Below are 21,854 nucleotides of genomic sequence, written 5' to 3'. Positions count from 1 at the left end.
AATTTCAAAACCCTGAGGACAACAAGGTCCTTCAAACTGTGAGGGAGACAGAATGGGGATGTTTTTAAAGGCATAAAGCAAGAAGACAGAGACAACAGTCCAGGAGAACTTAGAACTCAAACTTTAACAGGTGGGCAGCAGACTATTAAATGTAAGTGAAACAGAGAAGTGCTGCAAGCCAAGGAATGAGAATCTGAACAGCACAGCATCAGACTTCTCAACAGCTATACTAGAACCTAGAAGATAATAAAGCTGTAAGGTCAGGCAGCAGCGACCAAAAGGAGGCAGATTTTAAAAGGCTGCTGAACGAGGTTTTATTGAGATTTCGCTCCCCAGTGAGACCCTCAGACCAACAGACTGGGTCTGAGGAGAAGCACACTGGGGCTCCACCAGACTGGAATTTTTATTGGGCTTAGGGCAGAAAGGGAGGGCTTGGGATAGGAAAAGGGGTTTTTAGAGTCCCTTGTTTTACTAGGGTTGTGGGCGTGGGGTTGGGGGGTTGGGAGAGGTGGTGAGCTGGTTAAGATCCAGGATTGGCCAGGAGACCCCACTGATTGACAGTCGGTTCCTTTAGGGCCTGATTGGTGATTCTTTCGCATGCATGGGTTGCTTGGTGCTTTGTTCCTCAGCCACCTCCATCAACCTAACAAAAGCAATACCCACAAATTTTCAATTTGATACCTGCAAATTTTCAATTTCAATAAGAAATAATTTCCACTGTAGAATTCTATTGAGCTGAAAATATTAACAAAGTGTGAGGGTAGAATAAAAATATTCTAGACACACTGAGACTCAGAAAAAAACAGAATGAAAGGAGGGAGGGAGGAAGAAAAGAAGGAACTTCCCATATATCCTTTCTCAAGAATCACCTGGAGGGTGTGCTCCAGCAAAGAAAGGGAGTAAATAATGAAAGAGAAAAGACACAGAATCTAAGAAACAAGGCACCTGGCAGAAGAGAAATCTGCAGTGTATAATTTGTGTCCCTTTCCTGCATTGGGAAGATAAAGCCCTTTAGGGAGGCCTGTAAGAATTCCACTATGTCTGGCTTCTCCAATCTCTTCTCCAAATACCCTATGCTCCAAGTACTTATCCTTCTGCTCCTGGAATAAAAATTTCCTCTCCTTCCCCTCCCCCTTTGCTGCTCTTTATGCTTAGAATTCCCTTTGTGTGGCTCATTATTCAGACTGTTGTCCAAATGCTACCTCCTTAGAGAGAATTCCCGAGTCACCCTCTCAAAACCACCTCATCCTCATCATTCTGCTTTGCCTTTTTTAAATGGCCTTACTTATTCTCTGAAATTGCTATTCATTTCTGTAGTGTCCAGCTGTTGCATCATGATGTCAACTCTGTGCATAGGCACCTCCATCTGTCCTCTTTGCAAATATGTTATCCTGGGCTTTGAACAATGCCAGACATATAGTGGGCATCTCAATAAACTTTTGAGAATAAATAAATTAATAATCCCACATAATGTTCTTAACAACACTGTGGGGTAAGTATTCTTTCCCTATTCTACAGTTATTGAAGATGAGGTTCAGAGAGGTTAAATGACTAGCTGAACAACACACAGCAGTTTAGAGTGGGGAATTCCTGGTCTGCCAAATTGTACCACCTGCATTATTTCCATTTTCACATACTTCCGCAGATAGGATCACATTCTTCTCTCCCAGATATGCTAACTGCAACCCTGGGGGTCTCAACTTTTGCTGAATTGCCATGTTGTGTTTCAGACCAGTTAAACTAGACTTTTTGGACATTTCAGGTAGTCTCAGTCATAGCAGTAGAGGTTCTAGAGATTCTAGAACCTTCCCTAGAGTAAACACAGATTCAGTGGGCATCTGCTCTGTGCAAGCCCTCTGTTGTGGCCACCAAAGAGGATAGATAATACCCTGACCACAAGGCCTGGTCTACTCAAAAATGGACACTTGGAAACATGACAATTATCTGTGATCATTCCCATGAACCAGCATTGAAGATTGGCTATAGTTAATAAGTTTGGCCTTCCAACTTGTTTCTTACATAAAGCCCATTCTGTGCAGGATTTCAGAGACAGCCCAGCACCCTCCTCCTGGGAAACTGTTTTCCTTTGGGAGCTCCCTTTATCTATATACTCAGTCTATGTGTTCAGAGGGAGGGGTTGATCTTGCTTTTCCTTGACTACAGTGACTGGCTCAGCCATGGTCATACAATTCACACCAGGCCAAGGAGACTTAATTCATGTATGTTTGCAGAAAACATATAAGAGAAGGCCTTTTGTGGTTGAATTTAAAGCTGAGACACTACAGATCTGGAACTACAGCAGGATGTCTCATGTAAAGAGACTGCCCCGGAACAAAGCTAATAAGAACCAAGTGTAAAGACAGAGGTCAAGTCTAGATGCTGCTGTTTGAACACCTGTATTCATCCAGGACTGAAGCCATATTCTCTGGGTACTTTCTCAGTTATGTAAACCACTAAATCCCCTTTTGATGTCTGAGCAGTTTGAGTTTCAGTCATTATAAACAATAAAATCTAAATAATGCTGTATTTGAGTTCATCAAAGCTTTGTGGGGTTTTGCTTTGTTTTGTTTCTGGGGTCACATATGTCTTCAGCTCTCTAAATTACCCACCTCCCAGATGGCCAATCAGAAAAATGAATGCAAAAAATTCACATATCTGCGTGGTCAGACCCCCAATACTGCAATAGCGAAACCTATGAATGTTCAACCTTGTTTAGTAAGTCCTGTATTTATTTCTCTTATCTACCATTATTGTGGAGTTGAATGGGATTTTGGTTACATTTAATTTCCTCCTACCATCATATTAAAACTTGTAAAATTAATTTGAGTTCCAAGTTTTGATTGGACAATTTAACTTTTCTGGTCATCACTTCCCAGATTTTTGTGTGTATAAGTTAATTGGACTTTTGCCACCCCTTGCAGCGAAGCTGCAGATATCACACTCATTTTGGCAGGCATTTGAAATTCAACAGTCTGAAAAGTGATCCAGGTTCTTGGGCTGTATTTATAGCCACTGTATTTATCCCTTGGTGTGTCTTCTCTGACACAGTTTGAGGCCCAGAACCACTTGTGATTTCCATAGCTCTGTCCAGGGCAGGCACGCTGGGCTGGCACCCCTAGCACAGGGACTCCCTGCCTCTCTGGCAGTCAGGTTATGGGGTGGCAGGGGGAGTTACCCCTGCAGGTGGAGAAATCAAGTTGCCAGGTCCCAGACTTTCTGTAATTTTTCTACAAGTCTGCCTTCCTGTGTTCCTTTTAAGGAGAGATGGCTGCTTGGAAAATTTACTTCTGATTTCTCCAATGGCTCAAACCTATATATTTAGCAGGTGTTATTTTCAATATTCATAAACAAAATGAATTAATTTCTGTAAAATGGGCAAAAAAGTATTTATGTGGCTTCATAAGGATTTTTATACAAATATAGAATACAGGAATACTTTTATTTTTTTGCAGTTAAATAGATTATAACTTAAGTATGAGCCAGAGCAGTGTAATGTCACATCAGAGAAGAACAATTGGCTTATCCATGGGCCAGGATCTTGAATGTACTGCTGTGTCATGTCACTCTTTGACAGTTTATTGTGCCTAACTTTTCTACCTGCCTGTGTTATTCATTAATAATATCAGTGCTTCTTTCATTTCCAAAAGTATCTCAATTTCAAATTTGGCATTTCACAAAATGGACCCAAGTTCACTTATCTTTTTCATGTAATAATATTTATAATGGAAAGGCTGAGTTTTTATTAAAATTAACATGTGATAAGAACTTTAAAATAGAATGATGAATGATTCAAATAAAAGAAGGTGCTAATGATTCCCCTTGCTTCTACAGCTCTAGTTGGGGTATGTACAATAATATCCATTAGCTGATTAATCTTAATCCAAAGTCTGAAAACTAATTTATTGTACTTAGTAAATTAAAGTTGACCTTGTTTCTCTCAATCTAACCTTTTGGGTTTAGTTGATGAAATAGGTCATATCAATATTGTGTGTCATCAAATTATTATTTCTCAAGCCTGAAAAATGCTAAATTATCATTGTTACTTTCTGGCTCCTAGTACCAATTATTGCCATTTTAAAACATCTTTTGTTGTTTTAATGCACAGTTTCCAAGAACTACTGTCGGGCCATATGCAACATCGTCTACTCTGTCTTTAGAATTAAAAACACAAGTGTGCATGCTGGCACTGCCAGTTAATCTGTGTGTGACTTTGGGTCATGTCCTATCCTGAGTCTTCAAATGAGGACAGTGATCCTCAACCTACCCACCCTACAATGTGTTGTTGACCAGGAGGATAGAGAAGACAATGAATATCCTTCCTGAAGCTTGCTTCTCAGTACCCCATGGAGTGCTTTCAGGGGTACCTGTGTACCACATTTGAGCAAACAAAGCTCTAGAGTGCTCTTAAGGAAAAGGCCGGTACCTGGATTGTGGGTTTCCTTTGCCAGAAAGGAAGGAGAGGATATGGAATGAACAGCTGCTCACAGTTGGGCTCCTTGCCCTCCTCCACCCCAAGTGAAGGCAGCTGGCTTCCTTTTAGGTAGGATGCCTGGGGACAGGGCCTTCAGTACTCTTTGTCTCAGAGAGGAGTAAAAGGTTACCTTGGGTACCTGGGAAGTCAAGGAAAGAGTAAGGCAAACCCATAAACAGTTCCTGTTTCAGTCTATCCTTTTCCACATTCTAGCCAAGATGCCTAGGAGGAAGAATGGAGCTGTGGCTCTAGACACAGACACACTGGTACCCAGCTGTGCGTCTTCCTAAAGCAAAGAATCTCAGTGCATTCATCCGTCATCATCTAGCAGAAAAGACAAACAAATCATTATGATGTGATAAAGCAGATCAGAGAGGTCCTTTAAAAGTACCATGGGAACTCTGAGGAAGAGCTTAAAACTGGGAGTCTGGGGAAGGCACCAGAGGATGGTGTTTGAAAGACAAATGGAAATTGACCAAACAGAGAAGGTGACAGGGAAAGGAAGACTGGGGTGGTAATCACATATAGGACCTCATGTGAGCCAAGAACTTAGGCAGGCCCTTCACCTGGCTCAGTTGGTGACATTGACCCATGCTCCCTGCTGGCTCAGACATTATCTGGGCAGAGGAGTCAGGCCTGCAGCCATATTTTAGTTCTGCCTTTTCATACCCCTAGTACCCTAATAGGTAGAGATTACAATCCCATTTTACAGAGAGGAAAACTCTGGCTCAGAAGAATTATTCAGGGAAGGTCACACAACCAGCAAGTGGCAGAGCCAGGCCTCTGTGACTCCCCAAATCCACACTGTTCTTTTTTTTTTTTTTTACATCTTCATACATGTATTTTGTATAATGATGAGGGTCTCCTTCCACCATCCATGCTATTCCCCTTCTCCCTCCCTTTCCCTCCCACCCACACTGTTCTTAATCTAATGCCCTAGGCTGATTTAGGCTTTAAAAAAAACCCACAGGGCAAGAAGGAGGATCCTGGGATGCCAGGTTTGCAGAACTTCAAGCAGCTTGTATCAATCTTACAATTTGCCTGGGATAAAGAACGTTTCACAAATCCTCTTCTCTAATGAGGCATTTTTTCATAGGAAATACCAAAAGCAGCAGCCACAGGGCCTCTCCTCTGTCTCTTTCACACTGCAGCTGTGGGTCACTACTCTGTGGGTCACTAATCTGGAGCATTCACAGCACTCCAGGGACTGGTTCCTCAAGCTTCCTTCAAGAACCCTGCTCAAGGCAGCCCGCTACCCAAGCCCTGCCCTCAGACTCTCAAGGCACCAGGAAATCGTTTTGGGTACACTTAGAAGCCAAGTCACTGGGAGCTGAGTTTTGCACCAGATGCAAATCATTGCTGGTCATTGAGATGGGAGCTTCCTTCTCTGAGGCAGAAGCATGAGAAATGGGCCAAGCATCCCACCCATGGTGGAGGGAAGGATCCTGAGTGCAGCCCATCTGCTGTGGCTGCTGGGCTTGGAGCAGTCAGTGTCAGGTGAGAGGCAGGTCCTGGAGATCCTATCACATGAATCTCAGCTGGATGCTCTGAGCTTTGGAAACTGTTTTGCTCTAGTGAAGAAATCAGGAAAATAGGCAGTGACATTCTCTCTCATCTTCTCTTGACAAAAAAAAAAAAAAAAAATTCCACCTTGGATCCTATTCCTTCCATCTAAATCCATAAACATTTCTTGCTGCAGCAGTATATGTTCTGAGATGAAAAACGCAGGCAAGTCTTTCCAGGCTAAGGAGTCCAAGATGTTTGGGCTCTTTCTCCCTCCCACCAGGCAGAAGCTGTGGCACAGAACTGGAGCTCTGTGGGCTCCAGCCGCAGGTGGTGGCAAGCCTGGGGCATGCTGGGTCTAGGGGGAACTGTTTTCGGGGAACAGATGAAGCTGTACACAGAGGTCATAAAACAAAATTTATCTTTAATTGGTAAGTGTCAACAGCAGTACAAAAGATGGAGTGATGACAACTAGATTAGGGTAGAGAGGACAGTCTTGAGGTAAATGAGCATAAATAGGCAGTTCTTATAGACACTCCCCTGCGGGCCTGAGCCCATCATGGCATATACATTATCACCCAAGGATGGCATGTCTGACAGATCAGGAAAGCACCTTGTGCAAAAATGAAAAAAAAAAAAAAGTAGCTAAGGTGCCAACATACACCAGGATAGACAAAGAGTGCGTCTTTCAATTTTGTCTTTTCCCTTAATTATGAGGCAGAGGAGGGGAAGACTTGGAAAAGTACCACTGAAAGATTATTCAATGAGTTGAGTTTTATCTCACGTCAATACTGCACAACAAAATCCAAGAGGTTTGTGTATGCAACAAAGCTAAGAACAATGATCCATTCCTTTAAATTTGAAGAGATTCTCTTTTTTTTTTTCCATTTCTTGAATCCTTAGCGAACTTTTTTTTTTTTTTTCATTATCAAGAGGAGAGTGTGAGAAAGATGTGATGGCAACCCTTAAGGTCATTTAAAAACTTTACACTGGACTGTACAAGATTTTTTTTTTGATAAACTATTTACATTTTCAGACTTTCAAACATATTCAAAGCAGCAATAGACACTAGTTTTTATGGGTTTTTTGTTTTTTTCTAATTGCCCAAATAGTTACCAGCCATGGGCCAAGTAGGTACCTGTGTTATACATAGAATTTCTACAAAGAAAATCTGCAGTTAAAATTTGCTCCAGGGTGTATTAGATGTCCCTAGAGTCTCAAGGGTCACACCCACAGTGTTGCTATAGGAACCAAAGCACAGTACCTTGACAACAGAGTTACAGTTGTCCCAACAGCCCTACACAAACTTTACACTTCGAAACAGCAGCCAGCATGTCAGTCCAGCATGTCAGTGAATTGTGCTGATTAAATTAACATAGAATACAATCTCACAATATACATCACAAACAAATTACAATGTCAGGAAATAAAAAGAGTTACAGTAAGATAAGTTATGTAGTAACAGCTTATAAGCTTGTCTAAGGTAATAAAAATTTTACATGGCAAATACAATAATGAATGAACATAAATGCTAAGCATTCTAATTTGCTACAAGCTGGAGAAGGGTACAATAAAGACTGCACTTTCAAAAAAGCAAAAACACACATGACAAAGGAAGACAAACGGAGAATGCACATGAGCAGATCTGCAATGTGCAGCATACAAAACAGTTAAATATTTGCACATTCCCCATACTCCAAGAGCACCAGCACTGAGGCCTCACTTTATGCTTGTGGTTCTTCAGGAATAAGAAACTACTGAGCAAGATGTGTCACTGAGTTGCCTTCAAGCGTTCCTATTGCCACGGACACTGATTGGAAGAGTATCTGCAGGAAGCAAGACCTTTCTGTCCCTACCCCACCCATCCCTCCCCTCTGCCCCTGGAGGTACCAGCATTCGGAATACTAGTTCATGAGCTTTTGGAAAGCAATCTGTCCCCAAAGGAAAAGATGAGATGGGGATGAAAAGGAAATGCATTTGCATATCAATATTTTTAATGATTATCAGCACAGGGGCACGTTCCATAGCATGTGGCATCAGAAACAGAACATGATCGGCAGAAGTAACAGAAGTTGTTTATTGAGGAGGAAAACACATCAGGGGGCAGATGACTTAAGGAAATGATGCAAGTGCTTTTGTAGAAGGACAAATGAGGTCATATGATATTATTATATTTTGAGAAGTGAGCTTAAGTGCCAACTCAATCCTTGGATAAACGAGCATGACATCAGGCAAGGCTACAGCAACCATTTTTGTCACGTTCTCATTAAAAAGGAAGACCCAGTAATAACTTCAATACATTCCTCTAGCTGCATTCCTCTGCAGTTGTTGGCACTTGGTATAGGACTTCTTGAATGGTTTAAAACTACGAACTGATTCTTTTTCCTTTCCCTAATGAGTTAGTAGAGGTCAACTCTTTGCAAAATAAGTAAATCAAGAGCAGCAGCCTGGGCAGTGGTGTTCAAGTTCCAGGCTGCCTTCCTGCTGAGGGCAGATGGGCTTCCCTGAAACAATCTCTGCTTTCAGCCAGCCCTGTGCTCCTGGCTCAGGAGGGTGTGCTCCAAAGAAGCAGCCTGGCTTCATAAGGCAAAGAAAGCAGCCTTTAATTTCAGCCCTAGAGAGATCACACCCTTTTCAAACACCCCAGGCTCCCAGGGTGCTTATGTCCAGGGAAGGCCAAAATTTGACCAGCTCACTAGCACTGTGAGCCCACATCTGAATTTAGAACTTGGTCTGGGAGTCTGTGTCAGGACCCTGGCAAATCAAACCAGGCCCCAGCACAAGGCTGCAGAGTATCAAATACCAAATGAAGCAAACTGATGTGTTCCTGAAAGGCTGAGCTGGGTCCTCATGAAAACAACAGAGCTTCCACACCTTCCTGCAAAGGACACTGCCTGAAGTAGAGAAATTGCCAGGCTGGCTGCTTGTGTCCGCAGATGAACTTTCCTTTCTCTCCCTTCTTTCCTTCCATCCTTTCTTCCTTCCTTCTCGTCCTTCCTATTCTATATGGCCTGTTTTTTTGTTTTTTTTTAAGGAAAGGATTGTCTACCAGTGTCCCTATCACAAACGACAAAGAAAACCCTGGTCTTGTATGCTTTTAAATTAAATGGAGATAATTTTTACCTTTGACTTGAAGATACCATCAAGTAGGGAGCACTGAAAAAAGGTGACAACATGCTTTAACTGGCATGGTGCGACATTATTCATGGCCAATCACAGAGGCAGATTTTTGCCTTTAAAATGTCATTATGCTTCTTACTATTAAATGGTCACAAGAACTATCTTAGAAGGTTCGTGTGGGTTCACAAAGCAAATTGACTCTCTCCTAGATGTACTGGAAATTTACTATGTTCAATTCATCTACTTTCTATAAGGAAAAAAGGGAAAAGTCTGAGTCTGTGGACAGCGGGCTCAAAACTGAATAAGAACCCGAGTGTAGGGCTTAGCTGGCCTAGCTGCAGGATGAATGCTGCCCTCACTGTAGCTGATAATTCACTGTCCCCAGCAAGTACAGTGACTCGTCAACTTCTAGTTTGGACCAACACATATGGATAGAGAACAAAAAAGAAATACATAACTTATCACTCACTAAGTACTCATGAACCAAAAATAAATTCTATTTCTATGTTATATTTACACAATTAGAAAACTCTAAAATGAGATGGTAAAGTCATAAAAACTTTGTTTAAGCCCCACTGAAATATAATGAAGTGATCCCGATGATTGTCATCCTTAATTTCCATGAATATTTAGAGCCAAACTTGGCTAATAAATAGAATAAACTTCATATGCACAAAATTTAGATTCTAATACAGCATTACTGTCTGAGCCAAAGAAAGAGGCGTTTACAATCAGATCATTCCTGAATAGCCTTTCATTTTTAAGAAAATGGCTAGAAGTTACTGCACCCCCAGTACTGAGGCAGAGCTGGAGCTAAAACAAAGTGTTCATACACACATGTATTTTGCATAAATAAATGAAATAACAAGACATAAAAATGACTCAAATCCGGCAACTGTGAGGCAAGCCCACACGAGTCGAAACAGATGACTTTTGTTCGTGTAGTTTTCGTACAACAGTTTCACATTAGTCAGAAGTGATAAAAAATACCATTTATATCCAGTGCTTATAACACTTACGAAACAACATCTGTGAGTGTGTGTGTTGTTTTTTTTTTTTCTTACTACAAGCAAAATCAAGTTTCAGTCCTAAAGAACAGTCCTTTGTTCTCCACCAGCCCAGAATATTATTTTGGCATGGTCATAAAAACAAACAAAATTAACCTACTATGCTAAATGTTCGCCTTTGTGCAAAATTAATTACATACAATACAATGCTAGTCATACAACACACTACCTATGCAGCACAATAAGAAAGGAGTGAGCGCAGAAGCCAAAACCAAAAAGAAAGGGGAGAAAACATGAGAATGAACTGAGAAGGAGAGGTATATAATCAAAGAAATCAGTAAGACATAATAAATATTCATTTTTTTAAGAAAAATGACCTCCTCCTCATTTGAAAGAAATGTACAAGAACAAAGTTCCAATCCCCAATCAATATTAAGAACAAAACATTCCTATCAGTACCTTCAACAGCTTATAGAGAGCACTCCCAGCTAGTGTCAGAGCCGGTGACAGCTTGGCTCAACCTATTTATTGCTATTAGGTTTGGCCTGGAGCACTCTTTAAATAAATATGAAGATATACTATTTTCTTCCAAGTGACAAAATGGCTCAAGAAATCTGTTGGGGCCATTCCTATGTCTTGGTGATCAGATTCTGGGTTGTCCCATGAGGCAAACTGTCTCATTCTCTGACACTCTCCCACTAAATCACTCTGGGAGTAGCTCCCCCACAGGCAATAGGCCCTGGGTTAAGGAACGTCTGAATGGCATCGCAGAGCTTCCTGTAGTTAGGAGATGGGGAATGAAACCTCACTGCCTCCAAGCCCAGCAGCACATCTCCAGAGCTCTCCTTGAGTGACAAGTGCAGTTCATCTTATAGACGTAGATACAGGGAGTCAGCCAAAGGTTTGCTGTCTCATGAGCTGTCTGTTCCCCAGAATTGACAGTAGGAACATGCCATACAGGGAATGTATTCCCCCCTTCTCCTTCCCTATGGTTTTCTTTCGTTCTCTGAATGTTCCATGACTATTTGCCTCTATCTTTGCTTTGAGAATGTCATCTGGCTTCCTTCATCCTGGAACTTGCAAAGAATTCCCTGGATGTGCCAGCTAGGCAACTCAGTGTAAAGGTGCCAGCCCATGACAGTGGCACTGTATACTCTACATGGCCCACAAGCCTTGGGCTTCAGGTCTGGCTGCAGGATTCTGCTGCTTTCCCACCTGGCAGCCACCACTGTTGACTCTTACTGCTGAATGGAATTCAGAGGAAATGCTGCCAATGCAGATCCTACCACTTGTTGCAAACTGAACTGGGGGAAACTCTGGCAAAAGACTCAAGGTCACAGCGAACCTCAGGGGCATACCTGCATACCTGTTAAGTGTAAGAGTATACACCTAGACCCACATATACAGCCCTGTAGCCAGATATACAATCATCTTTAAAAACAATAAAGATAGGTATTTAATAGTATCTTGTTTCAGAAATGCTTCCAGATGCTCTGGGGACATAAAATCAATATGTACATCTTTTGTATCTAGCAGGAGAAGGAGATGAAAAGGGCTAAAAAGTTCTTCAGGGAAGGAGGGTGAAAAACAAGAATTATTAAATTAATGCCACCAACATTTTTTTTAAAATAAATAGTAAATGGACCCTTGACATTCTGGAATGAATAAATTATTTAAGAGAAAATGTGTTAAGACTGAATGTCAGGGTTAAAGGCAAAGGGATAATGGATGTAGTGAGAGGTGGTCTTGGGCAGAGAAGACCACCAATTCGGTATCTGGTGTGGTGATGGCTCTGGTGTGTGTATGTCATACCACGTCACGCACTGATGGCACGTCAAGAGGCAAACACAATTGGGTACATGCACTGTGGCAACCTTGTTCATTCCTTACAATATCTTGTCTCCAGATTCCTGAGTACTTTACCATTTTCTGGAAAAAAAAAAGTGTGGTTTGCTATTTTATTTTAAGATGCCAAAGATTGTCTAAGACTTTGCAGTATCTCCTTTAAGACTTTCAAAATATTAAGATTCAAAAGTTATGAAAAAGTTTGGCACATTCAAAGTTTAACTCTACACGCGGAGAAATGGAATTCCGAGGCCTTCTGAATATGCTCTGCACGCAGCGGCACATGCCGTGGACTAGTCCTGCTTCACGATACGAAATCCTCAGTTGTTTTCTAAAGTAATTCAGAATAAAAACACATTCACAACCTGTAGGCCGGCACAGCATACCTGAGTGAGAATGTTTAACCCCATCTAAAACAGTAACTTAAACCTTTATCAACATCCAAAAGAAAAAAAAAGTAAGACAAAAATATAAGACTTGTAAGACAGCTATGGGTTGAGATAAGTTTTCAAGTCCTGGTGTCTCATATTTAATATGTCTTCACCTAAATTAAAAAAACAACAACAACAACAATAACAATAACGACAAAAAACTCAAGTTCATGAAAAATCAGGGAAAACTTAATCTGTCTCACACTTTACGAAACAATTAAGACCATTCTGCTGATGTAATTGTGGAGCCACAAATGCATGCGGGCTCTTTAAGAACTTTTTGTTGGGGGAAGGGGATGAAATGTCAGAGTATTTTAATTCAGCAAACAAAAACTCCTCAGTTGGCACTGACAGCCTCCGGGGCTTCGTTTTCACTGCTATAGTCTGATTTGGGATCGTCTTCATAGTCGTCATACATTTCCATTTCATCCTCTCCATTAATCATTTCGTTTCCAGCTAGGCTTCCGCTGTCTGTCTTCATACCATAAGTGCTCTGGATGACTGGGAGGCTGGGCTCTGGGCTGGCAGAGGTGCTAGAGCAGTCAGATGTCATCTGAGGTGACGGTGTGGTAGTTGCCATAGTAATAGCACCGGGATACACAACACCTGTTCCTGTGGTGATTGGAATCTGAGGCTGTTGCCTGTATAGATTCAAAAAATAAAATGAAATAGAGGGGAAATATCTCTATATAATAGATCTATGTACGTTCTTTCATGTGGCTTTGGGCTTTATCCCCCACACTTGTCAGAGGGGTGTCCTCTTTAACATCCTAAGCAAGTGATAAAATGTGACAAGTGTTCCTTGGAGTAGTCCTGGCACTCTCCCTGACATTATGACTGGGGGTTAAATTAGCATAATGGAGCAATTTACTGATGGTTTTGCAACATACAGGCAGAACTCTTTTAGGTTGGCAAATATGGCAAGGCCTGGCTAACATGTGACGTCAAGGACAAGTGCTATAGTTAATACCATCAAGTTATATGTGAGATCATTTTTTTTGAGTGCCCTGAGAGAATTTTTTAAAATAGACCAGTGGCATGAGACATATTATAATTACACTAGTAAGTAGATTGGTGTCATCTTTATCAAGATGAGAAAAGAACTAATATGTCCCAAAGAATCAGATTTAGCAAAGCATTTATTTGGTATCCATGCAAATGTCTACTTATTTCAGTGCTGACCTGGCAGGGCAGGAACTTATGGAACAATCATCTTGGATTTCTTAAGCCTGAGTTCTAGGTTGAAGAAGTTGGGAGCAGACAGTGGTGAGCCTGCAACCTAAGTGAATAACAGCCACCAGACATGCTGCCTCATCCAAGATCCCAGCATATGCCAGGGCCTGGTCACACCAGATCACTTCTTTATAACGTGACCCTAGTTCACATAAACTTAGCAGACTCTTTGTGAAGGTCAACCTCTGCCTCTGTAAGGAGACATGGCTACTCTGTCTCTTAATTTCACTTAAGCACTATAACTGGCACACAAGAATTGAAGATCTACTTAACTCAGAGACTATACCTAAATAATATGTTCAAAGATGTAATATTCACCAAGTAGTCCTCAGTCTTTAGAGACAGTAAATTATGGCTGAGTGTTCATTTCAAAGTGTCATTGGCACCACCCTTTTGAGCCTTCTTTTTCATATATTGTAAAAGTTGGGGTCATGAAAGTTTTGGAAGATTCTTCCACCATTTTTTGCTCTGGCTTCAGACCAGTTATTGCTTGGACAATTGCTATTAACCCTATACACTATCATTGAAACTCTGTCTACCCCACTCTCACAGGAAGATACCTGAATCCATGAGGAAAGTGCTGTGTTACCAGCTACTCTGGCATGTCCAGGAGGAGCATACTCTCCTCACAGAGGCCAGCTTCCCTCCAGTCAAGTAGAGGGAGAATGGTAATGACTTGGAAATACTGTGTAATGTCTGCCCATGCTACCATTAAAAATATCCTTTGATTGCCATGAAACATAGTCACAATTCCATCACCTTTCACTAACATAATATGTAAAATACTGTGTGTGTGTGTGTGTGTGTGTGTGTGTGTGATTTCATTTAATTACTACTGGCATTTTTCAAAGAAAATAAGGCCTTGCTTCAGGTACTGTGTTCATACTGGAAAAACTAGAATTTGAACCTATGTTGTCAACTGATTTTTTGAATTCCATCCTTCTTAATAGAGTTCAATACACAGATATACTAAGCTTGCTATGTTTCATAAAAGTTTATGACTTCTATAGAACCTATCAGCACCCAATTGACACTAAGCACTAATATTGTTTCAATTTCTATAATTCATTTGTTGAGTTTGGTTGCCTGAAAGAAGCAAATTATAGAGGAGTATAAATCTATGTATAGAAACATCTTATAAAATACTGGTTACCCTCTCTCATTGAATCAAATTCTAAAAAGCAATATACATTTTGCTAAGTTTTGGGTAAATTATCACATATTAAATTTCATGCTAACCTGCCCAAGGCAGTGAATGCCTCATTGAATTGGTAACTAAGTTTTGATAATTGCAATAGAAATTTTTTTGCCTTAATCACATTATTAGAGTGTAGAGCAAGACCTTACTGCAATATTAACCCATTTTACAGATTTTTCCAATTTAGCAAGCTAATCTAAACTCTGCAATTAACACAAACTATTAAATGGGACATTTTATTTCCACAAAGGACATTTATTTTCACAAAGAACAGATTGTCATTTTTGAAGTTCATTCTTAAAAATATCTTCATGTCTATTAAATAAATTTAACTTGAGCTCTTACTCTGTGTGGAGAGACTATATACATAGATGCTTTCATATTATCTCATAATAAACCAAAGGCTAGCATTTTCCCTCTTCACAGCAGAAGTGACCAGTTGAGGTTCAGAGGCTAAACTGGTTGTGTAAAGAAATACAAATTCCACAGCCAGGAGTTGAGTTCTTCCCTGTCATAAATTCTCTGATAGATATCAAGACTGGGATGAGAAAGGCAAGCTCACACTGTCAGAAAAATACATAGCAATTTGAATCAGAATCAAAATCTTCTAAGCTGGTCTTCTAAGCTGGTAATGAAATATTAAAAAATAAACAAGCAAATACAGCATTTGTACAACTCACTTTCCAGAGTGAGGCACATGGGCTATTCAAAAGCCTATGTGGGTTGTGGATTGAGAGGGCTGTTTTGAGCCCACAGCCAGTGCCAAAGTCTGAAATGGTGATAGTTTGAATTCAGGGGCTACTCCCTGGATTTTAAGAAATGCTGGGCTCTGGTAAGGGTCTTACAATCACACACAACTGTTTTGTGAATGCTAGAGTGAGAACTTATCACTGTGAGAGATGGCTTTGCTTCAGGAAGGCCTTCTAGGAAGAAACGTTTGTGGTATAGTGCAAAGAGCTCAGGGTCAGACTTGGGTTCAAATCCTAACTCCACCAGTTATTGGTTGTGTGATCTTGGGCAGGCTAATTATCATCATGGACATCCCCTCTATTCATCTAAGCATCAGAATGTTAGGATAACTACATTCACCTCACAGCCTGTCAAGGCGATTCGATAAGAACATATAAGTAAAGCATTATACATGTAGAGTAAGTCCTCAATGATAATTCCCTTCTCATTCCCCATTAGGAAGTTGGAGTAAACTACACAGAGAGCTTACTCTGGGTCTAGGAGGACACTGGATGACAAGGTGATAGGTTGGACTATCTATGAGCCCTGGCCCTCAGGAGGCATTTGGGATCAGTTGCAACAATAGATTATACAACAATCCTCGCGGCCACTGCCCAGGCTGGAAAAGGCTTCCTCTACAGCAGTGCATATAGGGAAGGGTATCCAGTGTAAAAAGGGTTTCCAGGAAAGTGTGGGTATCTTCTGAGAAATGACTCTACAAAGAAAAAAGTCCCCAAAGGCTAACATTTGGTTCTGTGCAACCCTTTAACCTACACTCCTTCCTTCCTCCAATTCCTGACTTCTTTCCCTGTTCCCTCTAGAACTCAATGTCACTGCCACACCTTGCTCTCACTGACACTTTGCTCTCTTTAGGACACTGCTCCCCTACAGCCCTCCTAAGAGTTGGCTGTTTGCCTTCCACACCTCTCATTCAAATGGGCCTGGAGGTATGGTAGCTTCCTTCCTAGTGCCTCATTGTCTCTTACAAACTATCTTTTATTCCTACATCTTAAAATCCTCATCTTTGAATCTCATGCTACCAAACTATGCCTCCCACCACACCCTCATCTCCTTCCTGCTAGTCATTCCCCCTCATTCCTTAAAGATGTTGGTTGCTCTCTCTAATATTACCCTTACCATAACTCTTGATGGCTTCACCATCCATGCAATGATCATTCCACCACATTGCCACCTCAGTTTTGTGACCTCCCCTGCACTGTGACGAAGATCAAAGTCATCACAATGGCCATCAAGTCCTTTCACATTTGGGATCTCTCCTCTCTCTCTGACATCTACTGTTCTTCCCACATACTTGTTCTACTTTTCTCCTGTCATTCTGGCCTTCTATTTCTTCTTGAACCAGCCAGGAGCAAACTGCCTCAAGACCGGTGCATTTGCTGCTTTCTCTGCCCACTTAATTTCCCTGATGTCTGCAGAGCTTGCACTCACCTGCTTCGGTCTTTGCTCAAACCTTCTCAGTGAGGTTTTCTGTGGCGATCCTATTTAAATCGCACCCATCCTCTTAAACTTCCTGCCTCTTTCCTGGTATGCTTTTTTTAGGCACTTACCATTATTTTATATTTATTTATTTCTCTATTGATTGATTGTCTGACTTCTAACACTAGAATGTAAGCTTTATCACCACAGAAATTTTCACTGACATGGCTCCAGAGCCTACACAATACCTAAAACGTAGAAGGTATTCAATGTTGAATACATGGAATGAATAAATGAATGAATGAATGGACAAAACTAGTGAATGAGAGGAAAACAAATGAAAAGTGTAGGTAGCCTAATCTAAAGAAAAGAGTGAGACTAGATGTATGGGTAAGAAGGGGGAGAAAGATATGACATAATCATCTTTAGAGGATTGAATCATTGTCCTCATAAATAAGGGAAAGATTTGTTCTAGGAGAGACCAAAGAAGAGAACTAGACCCAGCCTACAAAGTAGTAGAGAGGCAGAATATAGCTCAGTTAGGGGAAAAGAACTTTCTGAAAATAGGACATGTTTCACAAAGGAACAGCTCCCATGAAAGGTGGAAAGTTCTGCCTCTGGGGCAGCCTGGGCCAGGATGGTGGCTGGTCACATGAAGTACACGACATCTGAAGTTAAGCTGGTTCTGTGGATATGAAACCATAAGCTAACTGTCATGGTGATCTTATTGTCATTATCAATATAAAGAGAGACTAAAAAAATTAAGCAAGTATAACAGTTGAATCTGAAGAAGTGACTTTCAAGGACTTCCAAAATATTGCTCAGCCTGCTTATCTTTCATTTTCTTTATTGCCAGGGAAAATTTCTAGACTGGTCATCTTTTTCATTATTGAACAAGCCATTTTCATTGCCATGTGTTCATGTTTTCTTTATCCTAAAACAGGAATCTACTTTCTACCTGCTTGACCTGCCCAAAACTCAAGTCCCTTCCCCAAGGATACCCTATGGTTTGTTGGCCCTAATGCATAGTAATCTCTTTTCCTCTGAGCTTTATTTGCTCGTTCTATAACATCAAGATTAGCACGTCATTATATGTTATATGCATAACACTATATGTTCTCTGTGAGTGTGCATAACAAACTATTACTTGCTAATTTATTCATGTTTGTGTCTAGCTTCTTGAACTATAGCATTTGCTGAAAGTTCATGTGTATAGAATCATTATTAAGTTAGTGCCGTATTAAGTTAGTGCAATGTTGGGTACCTAGCTGGTTTCAAATATTCCCTTACCAATTGACTGGCTAATCAATGAACAAAATGAAAAATCCAGCCAGCAGGCTCAAGCTTTGTCTATTAGGAATTACTTTCTAAAAAGCATTTTTCCTTCCTTTACAGATCAATTTCTAAGTCAAAATTCAAACACTGCAGATTTCACAAATAGGAGTAGCTGGCAGGTATTGGGCTTTACAAATAATGAATGTGCACATCAAAACAAAAATTGTATGTTTATAAAAGTGTATACATGCAGCTGATAAGAACAGAGGTGACTAAGAACCCTCCTTCCCAGGCCAAGTAAAAAGTATAAGCTGGCCCTGGCTAAGAACCCTCCTTCCCAGACCAAGTAAAGAGTATAAGCTGGCCCTGACAGAGCTTAGCATTGCTGCATGGTTTTCAAATCATAAGAATGTTTCTAGAATAAGGTCTAGCTTTGCCAGTTATAAAGGACCACATATTTATTTTGGCAAAGCCCCATCATTTGCTGACTCTTCAGACCCTTCCAGAGTCTATAAATGAAGACAATAAAGTTTGTTTCATGAAAAGATAAAGCTATATGCTTTACATCTCTGTGGTTGACGTTACAGAAAGGAATAGAAATAATAGCAATCGTTATACTTTATGTATTGGAGATTCTTACACAGCTTCTTTACAAGAGGATAATATTGAAAACAGTGAGGCTGGTCTATGTAATTCAACTATATTTGTACATAGTTTACAGGTGATTTAACCCCATTAGGATTTAGATCAAAGTGGTAAATGTTCAAATCACTTATAGCATAAAGAAGTAGGAAAATAATTCTAATACAGTAGTCAAATATTCACTGGGCACATAGTATGATTTTTCTTGAATAATAATATTTATTCTAATTTAGAGGTCATTGAGTGTCAGGTATTTCCTGTATTAAGTTATTCAGTCTTTAGAAGGGACTTTTATTGTTGTTTTTATTGTCATTTTACATATAAGGTGCAAAAAGTTTAAATAAGTTTCCCAAGGGCAGGTGGAAGGTTTAGATAAATAAAGATTGACATGCATCAGTTCCTACAGTAAGAAAGAAACAAATCTCATATTTAAGCCAGAACAGTCTGGCTCCAGAATTGATGCTCTTAACCACTACACTATACAGCCTCTAAACAATTTGTAGGCTCTAACTGAGAGTTATGTGTAATGGTAAAAAGGACATATGTTTCACATTCACATGTGCCTGGTTTAAATCTCAGCCCTGCCATTTACTAGCTGTGTGGCCTTAGACAAATTATTTAACATCTCTGAACATTGTGTTTTTCAACCCTATAATGGAGAAAACATTACCTTACCTATTTTGTAAATTTATGTAGTTGTGATAATCTGTATAATTCTCTCTGTACAGTAAAGAGCATACAATAAGTATTCAATAATTTTACCATTATTATTATTTAAGTAGTAGCCCCAACATTAATATTTTATAGTACCTGCATGATTCGCTGTCAGTTCACAAATAAATTACTAAGTAAGTTTCCAAATACAGAAAATACATTTGGTCCTAATTGTTTAGAAAAAGACATCACTGTAGCTGTATGGATCTAAATGAATATCATCTCTACATTTGTAGCACTCTTATCAGGATTTCTATCAAATTCTGATACTTAATCTGACATTGAGGGGTTAAATCCAAGGTAAGAGCTAACTTTATTCAGTATTATTGACAAATTCATTTCATAATAGCTAAGTAAAAAAAAACTAACTCATCAGCTACAGTTGTACAGTCAGTAAAATGCACAAAAATGTTGAGTAATATATAGTTTTATTGGCTTGAAAGTTATGCAAGTCTTTTCAAAATCAGCTATAAAAATTGATCTCACTCCCGTTCCATCAAGAAGTCAATAGCAATCTTTGAATATTTTGTTTGTTTTTTTCCCTGCTTCTCTTGTCATAACCTCACATCTAATGAAGATCAATATTCAAAGATGAGTCTCAGGAAGCTAATAATCTATCAAATAGAACTACTTAAAAGAAAACACAAATCCATAAGTGGGAATAATACCTGGATTTATGTAGTAAATATTACCAAATCTGGGCAGAGGAAAATGCTCAGCATTGAAGATTAAAGAACAAGACATTCTGGTCATGGCCCCAATCCACAGTCTAAAACATCCTTCCACAACGAACTCTCCTACACTATTAGGAACAGCATTCCTTGTCTCTAAATTTCAAATATCCTTTTATACACTTTATTCCACAATGTCACCCCTCATTTTCTCCAGGTTTTCTAAGAGCTCTGCTCAAGAGGTACAGCTACACTCATGGCTGTGTTAGAGCAGGGCTGTCAGGCATGTTTTGAGGAAACACAGTGAGGACAGCTCCTATGAAGCCAGCATGGTGGAGGCTGAGACCTGGATTTAATCCTTTGAGTCTTCTCATCTTTTGGAGCCATAGGACTGCTCTAAAGCAGTTCCTTTCTCTGACTTAGAGGACCACATGATTTGTATATCCAAACACCTAGCACAGCATAAGCAATAAGTGGTAGATGTTAGTAGTTATTTAAGTTTTATATTTTAGAAGCACTGGTATGTGCTATTTTGATTCATAGCTGTTTTAATGTACCCTTGGTCCTTTAGTAAAGGGAACAAAGATAAATAATATTACTACAATTCATGTTTTCAAATATATTATCAGGGAACTAAAATAGTACATTTGATAGTTTTTTAGACTGTGGTGAGATTCACTGTCACCCAGTACACAGGGGACATGACTAGGGAGAGGGGCAGAAATCACAGAGGATCTCAAATTTAAACTTTTGATTCTCTGCTCAAAAGAGAATATATAAGATATACACTAATAGGGAGGTGGTTACAAGAAGATCTTTACCATACAGTCTTAAACTTGTATTTGGCTACCTATGATTCTACAACCAAAGAGCATTATGAGTTGGAATTTTTCATAAATCCTCCATCATGTCAATAGTCCAATTATATTGCATAGTACTTTTTGTGTTAAAAATATTACTTTTAAAAATGCAAACATTTCTAATACAGAGGAATTTAATAATCCTATTTTAGCATGAAGACAGGCTAATAAATATATTAGAATCTTCAAATAATAAAGTGGCTTAAGCCAGTCTTTGTCCCCAAAGATGCTACAATAATATAAAGTAATTCATTGATTATCTACTGTGATATAACATACAATTTTACTGTGATAGTAAATACATATTAAATAGAAATGGTAATGCTAGAGTTCATCTTTATGGGTACTATACTAAGCATGATGTAACATACTTTTGAAAGTAGTGCCACATTGAATTATCTCAATAATTGTACATGATAGGTGCTATTATTCATTTCATATGTGAGAAAACAGCTTAGAGAAGGTAAATTTCCAGCTCAAGCTGGTAAATGTCCAGCTCAAGCTGACCTGGTCAGTATCTGACCCCCAAACTTCAAGGCATAATCCTCCCTAAGACACTAAGGTGCTGCAGACTCAGAGCCCAGATGACTTTCACTGGCTTGTTGAAGTTTGTATTTTATTTACTAATTCAAATTAGTTTTATTATTCTAAAACCAGCTTTTTGTTCCAAGGAGCTATCTTTTGAGCATCCTTACACAGAAATAGCTCTTTACTTCAT

General features: G+C 39.7%; 1 protein-coding gene across 6 annotated transcripts in view; it reads right to left on the bottom strand.

The window, feature by feature from the left end:
* Positions 1-7,946: 7,946 nt before the first annotated feature.
* Sox6 (SRY-box transcription factor 6) overlaps positions 7,947-21,854 on the bottom strand; it is a 577,529-nt gene continuing 563,621 nt past the window's right edge. For all 6 annotated transcript variants that reach the window (XM_071616371.1, XM_071616370.1, XM_071616368.1 and 3 more), the window contains one exon: positions 7,947-13,018. In XM_071616371.1, the coding sequence (XP_071472472.1) occupies positions 12,715-13,018 (304 nt within the window). In that variant the 3' untranslated portion in view covers positions 7,947-12,714. The remainder of the gene's footprint in view (positions 13,019-21,854) is intronic.

The sequence above is a fragment of the Marmota flaviventris genome, chromosome 9 (assembly GCF_047511675.1).
Source record: "Marmota flaviventris isolate mMarFla1 chromosome 9, mMarFla1.hap1, whole genome shotgun sequence".
NCBI lineage: Eukaryota > Metazoa > Chordata > Mammalia > Rodentia > Sciuridae > Marmota > Marmota flaviventris.
The sequence above is the reverse complement of the archived record's forward strand: the minus strand, read 5'-3'. Positions and strand labels throughout refer to the sequence as shown.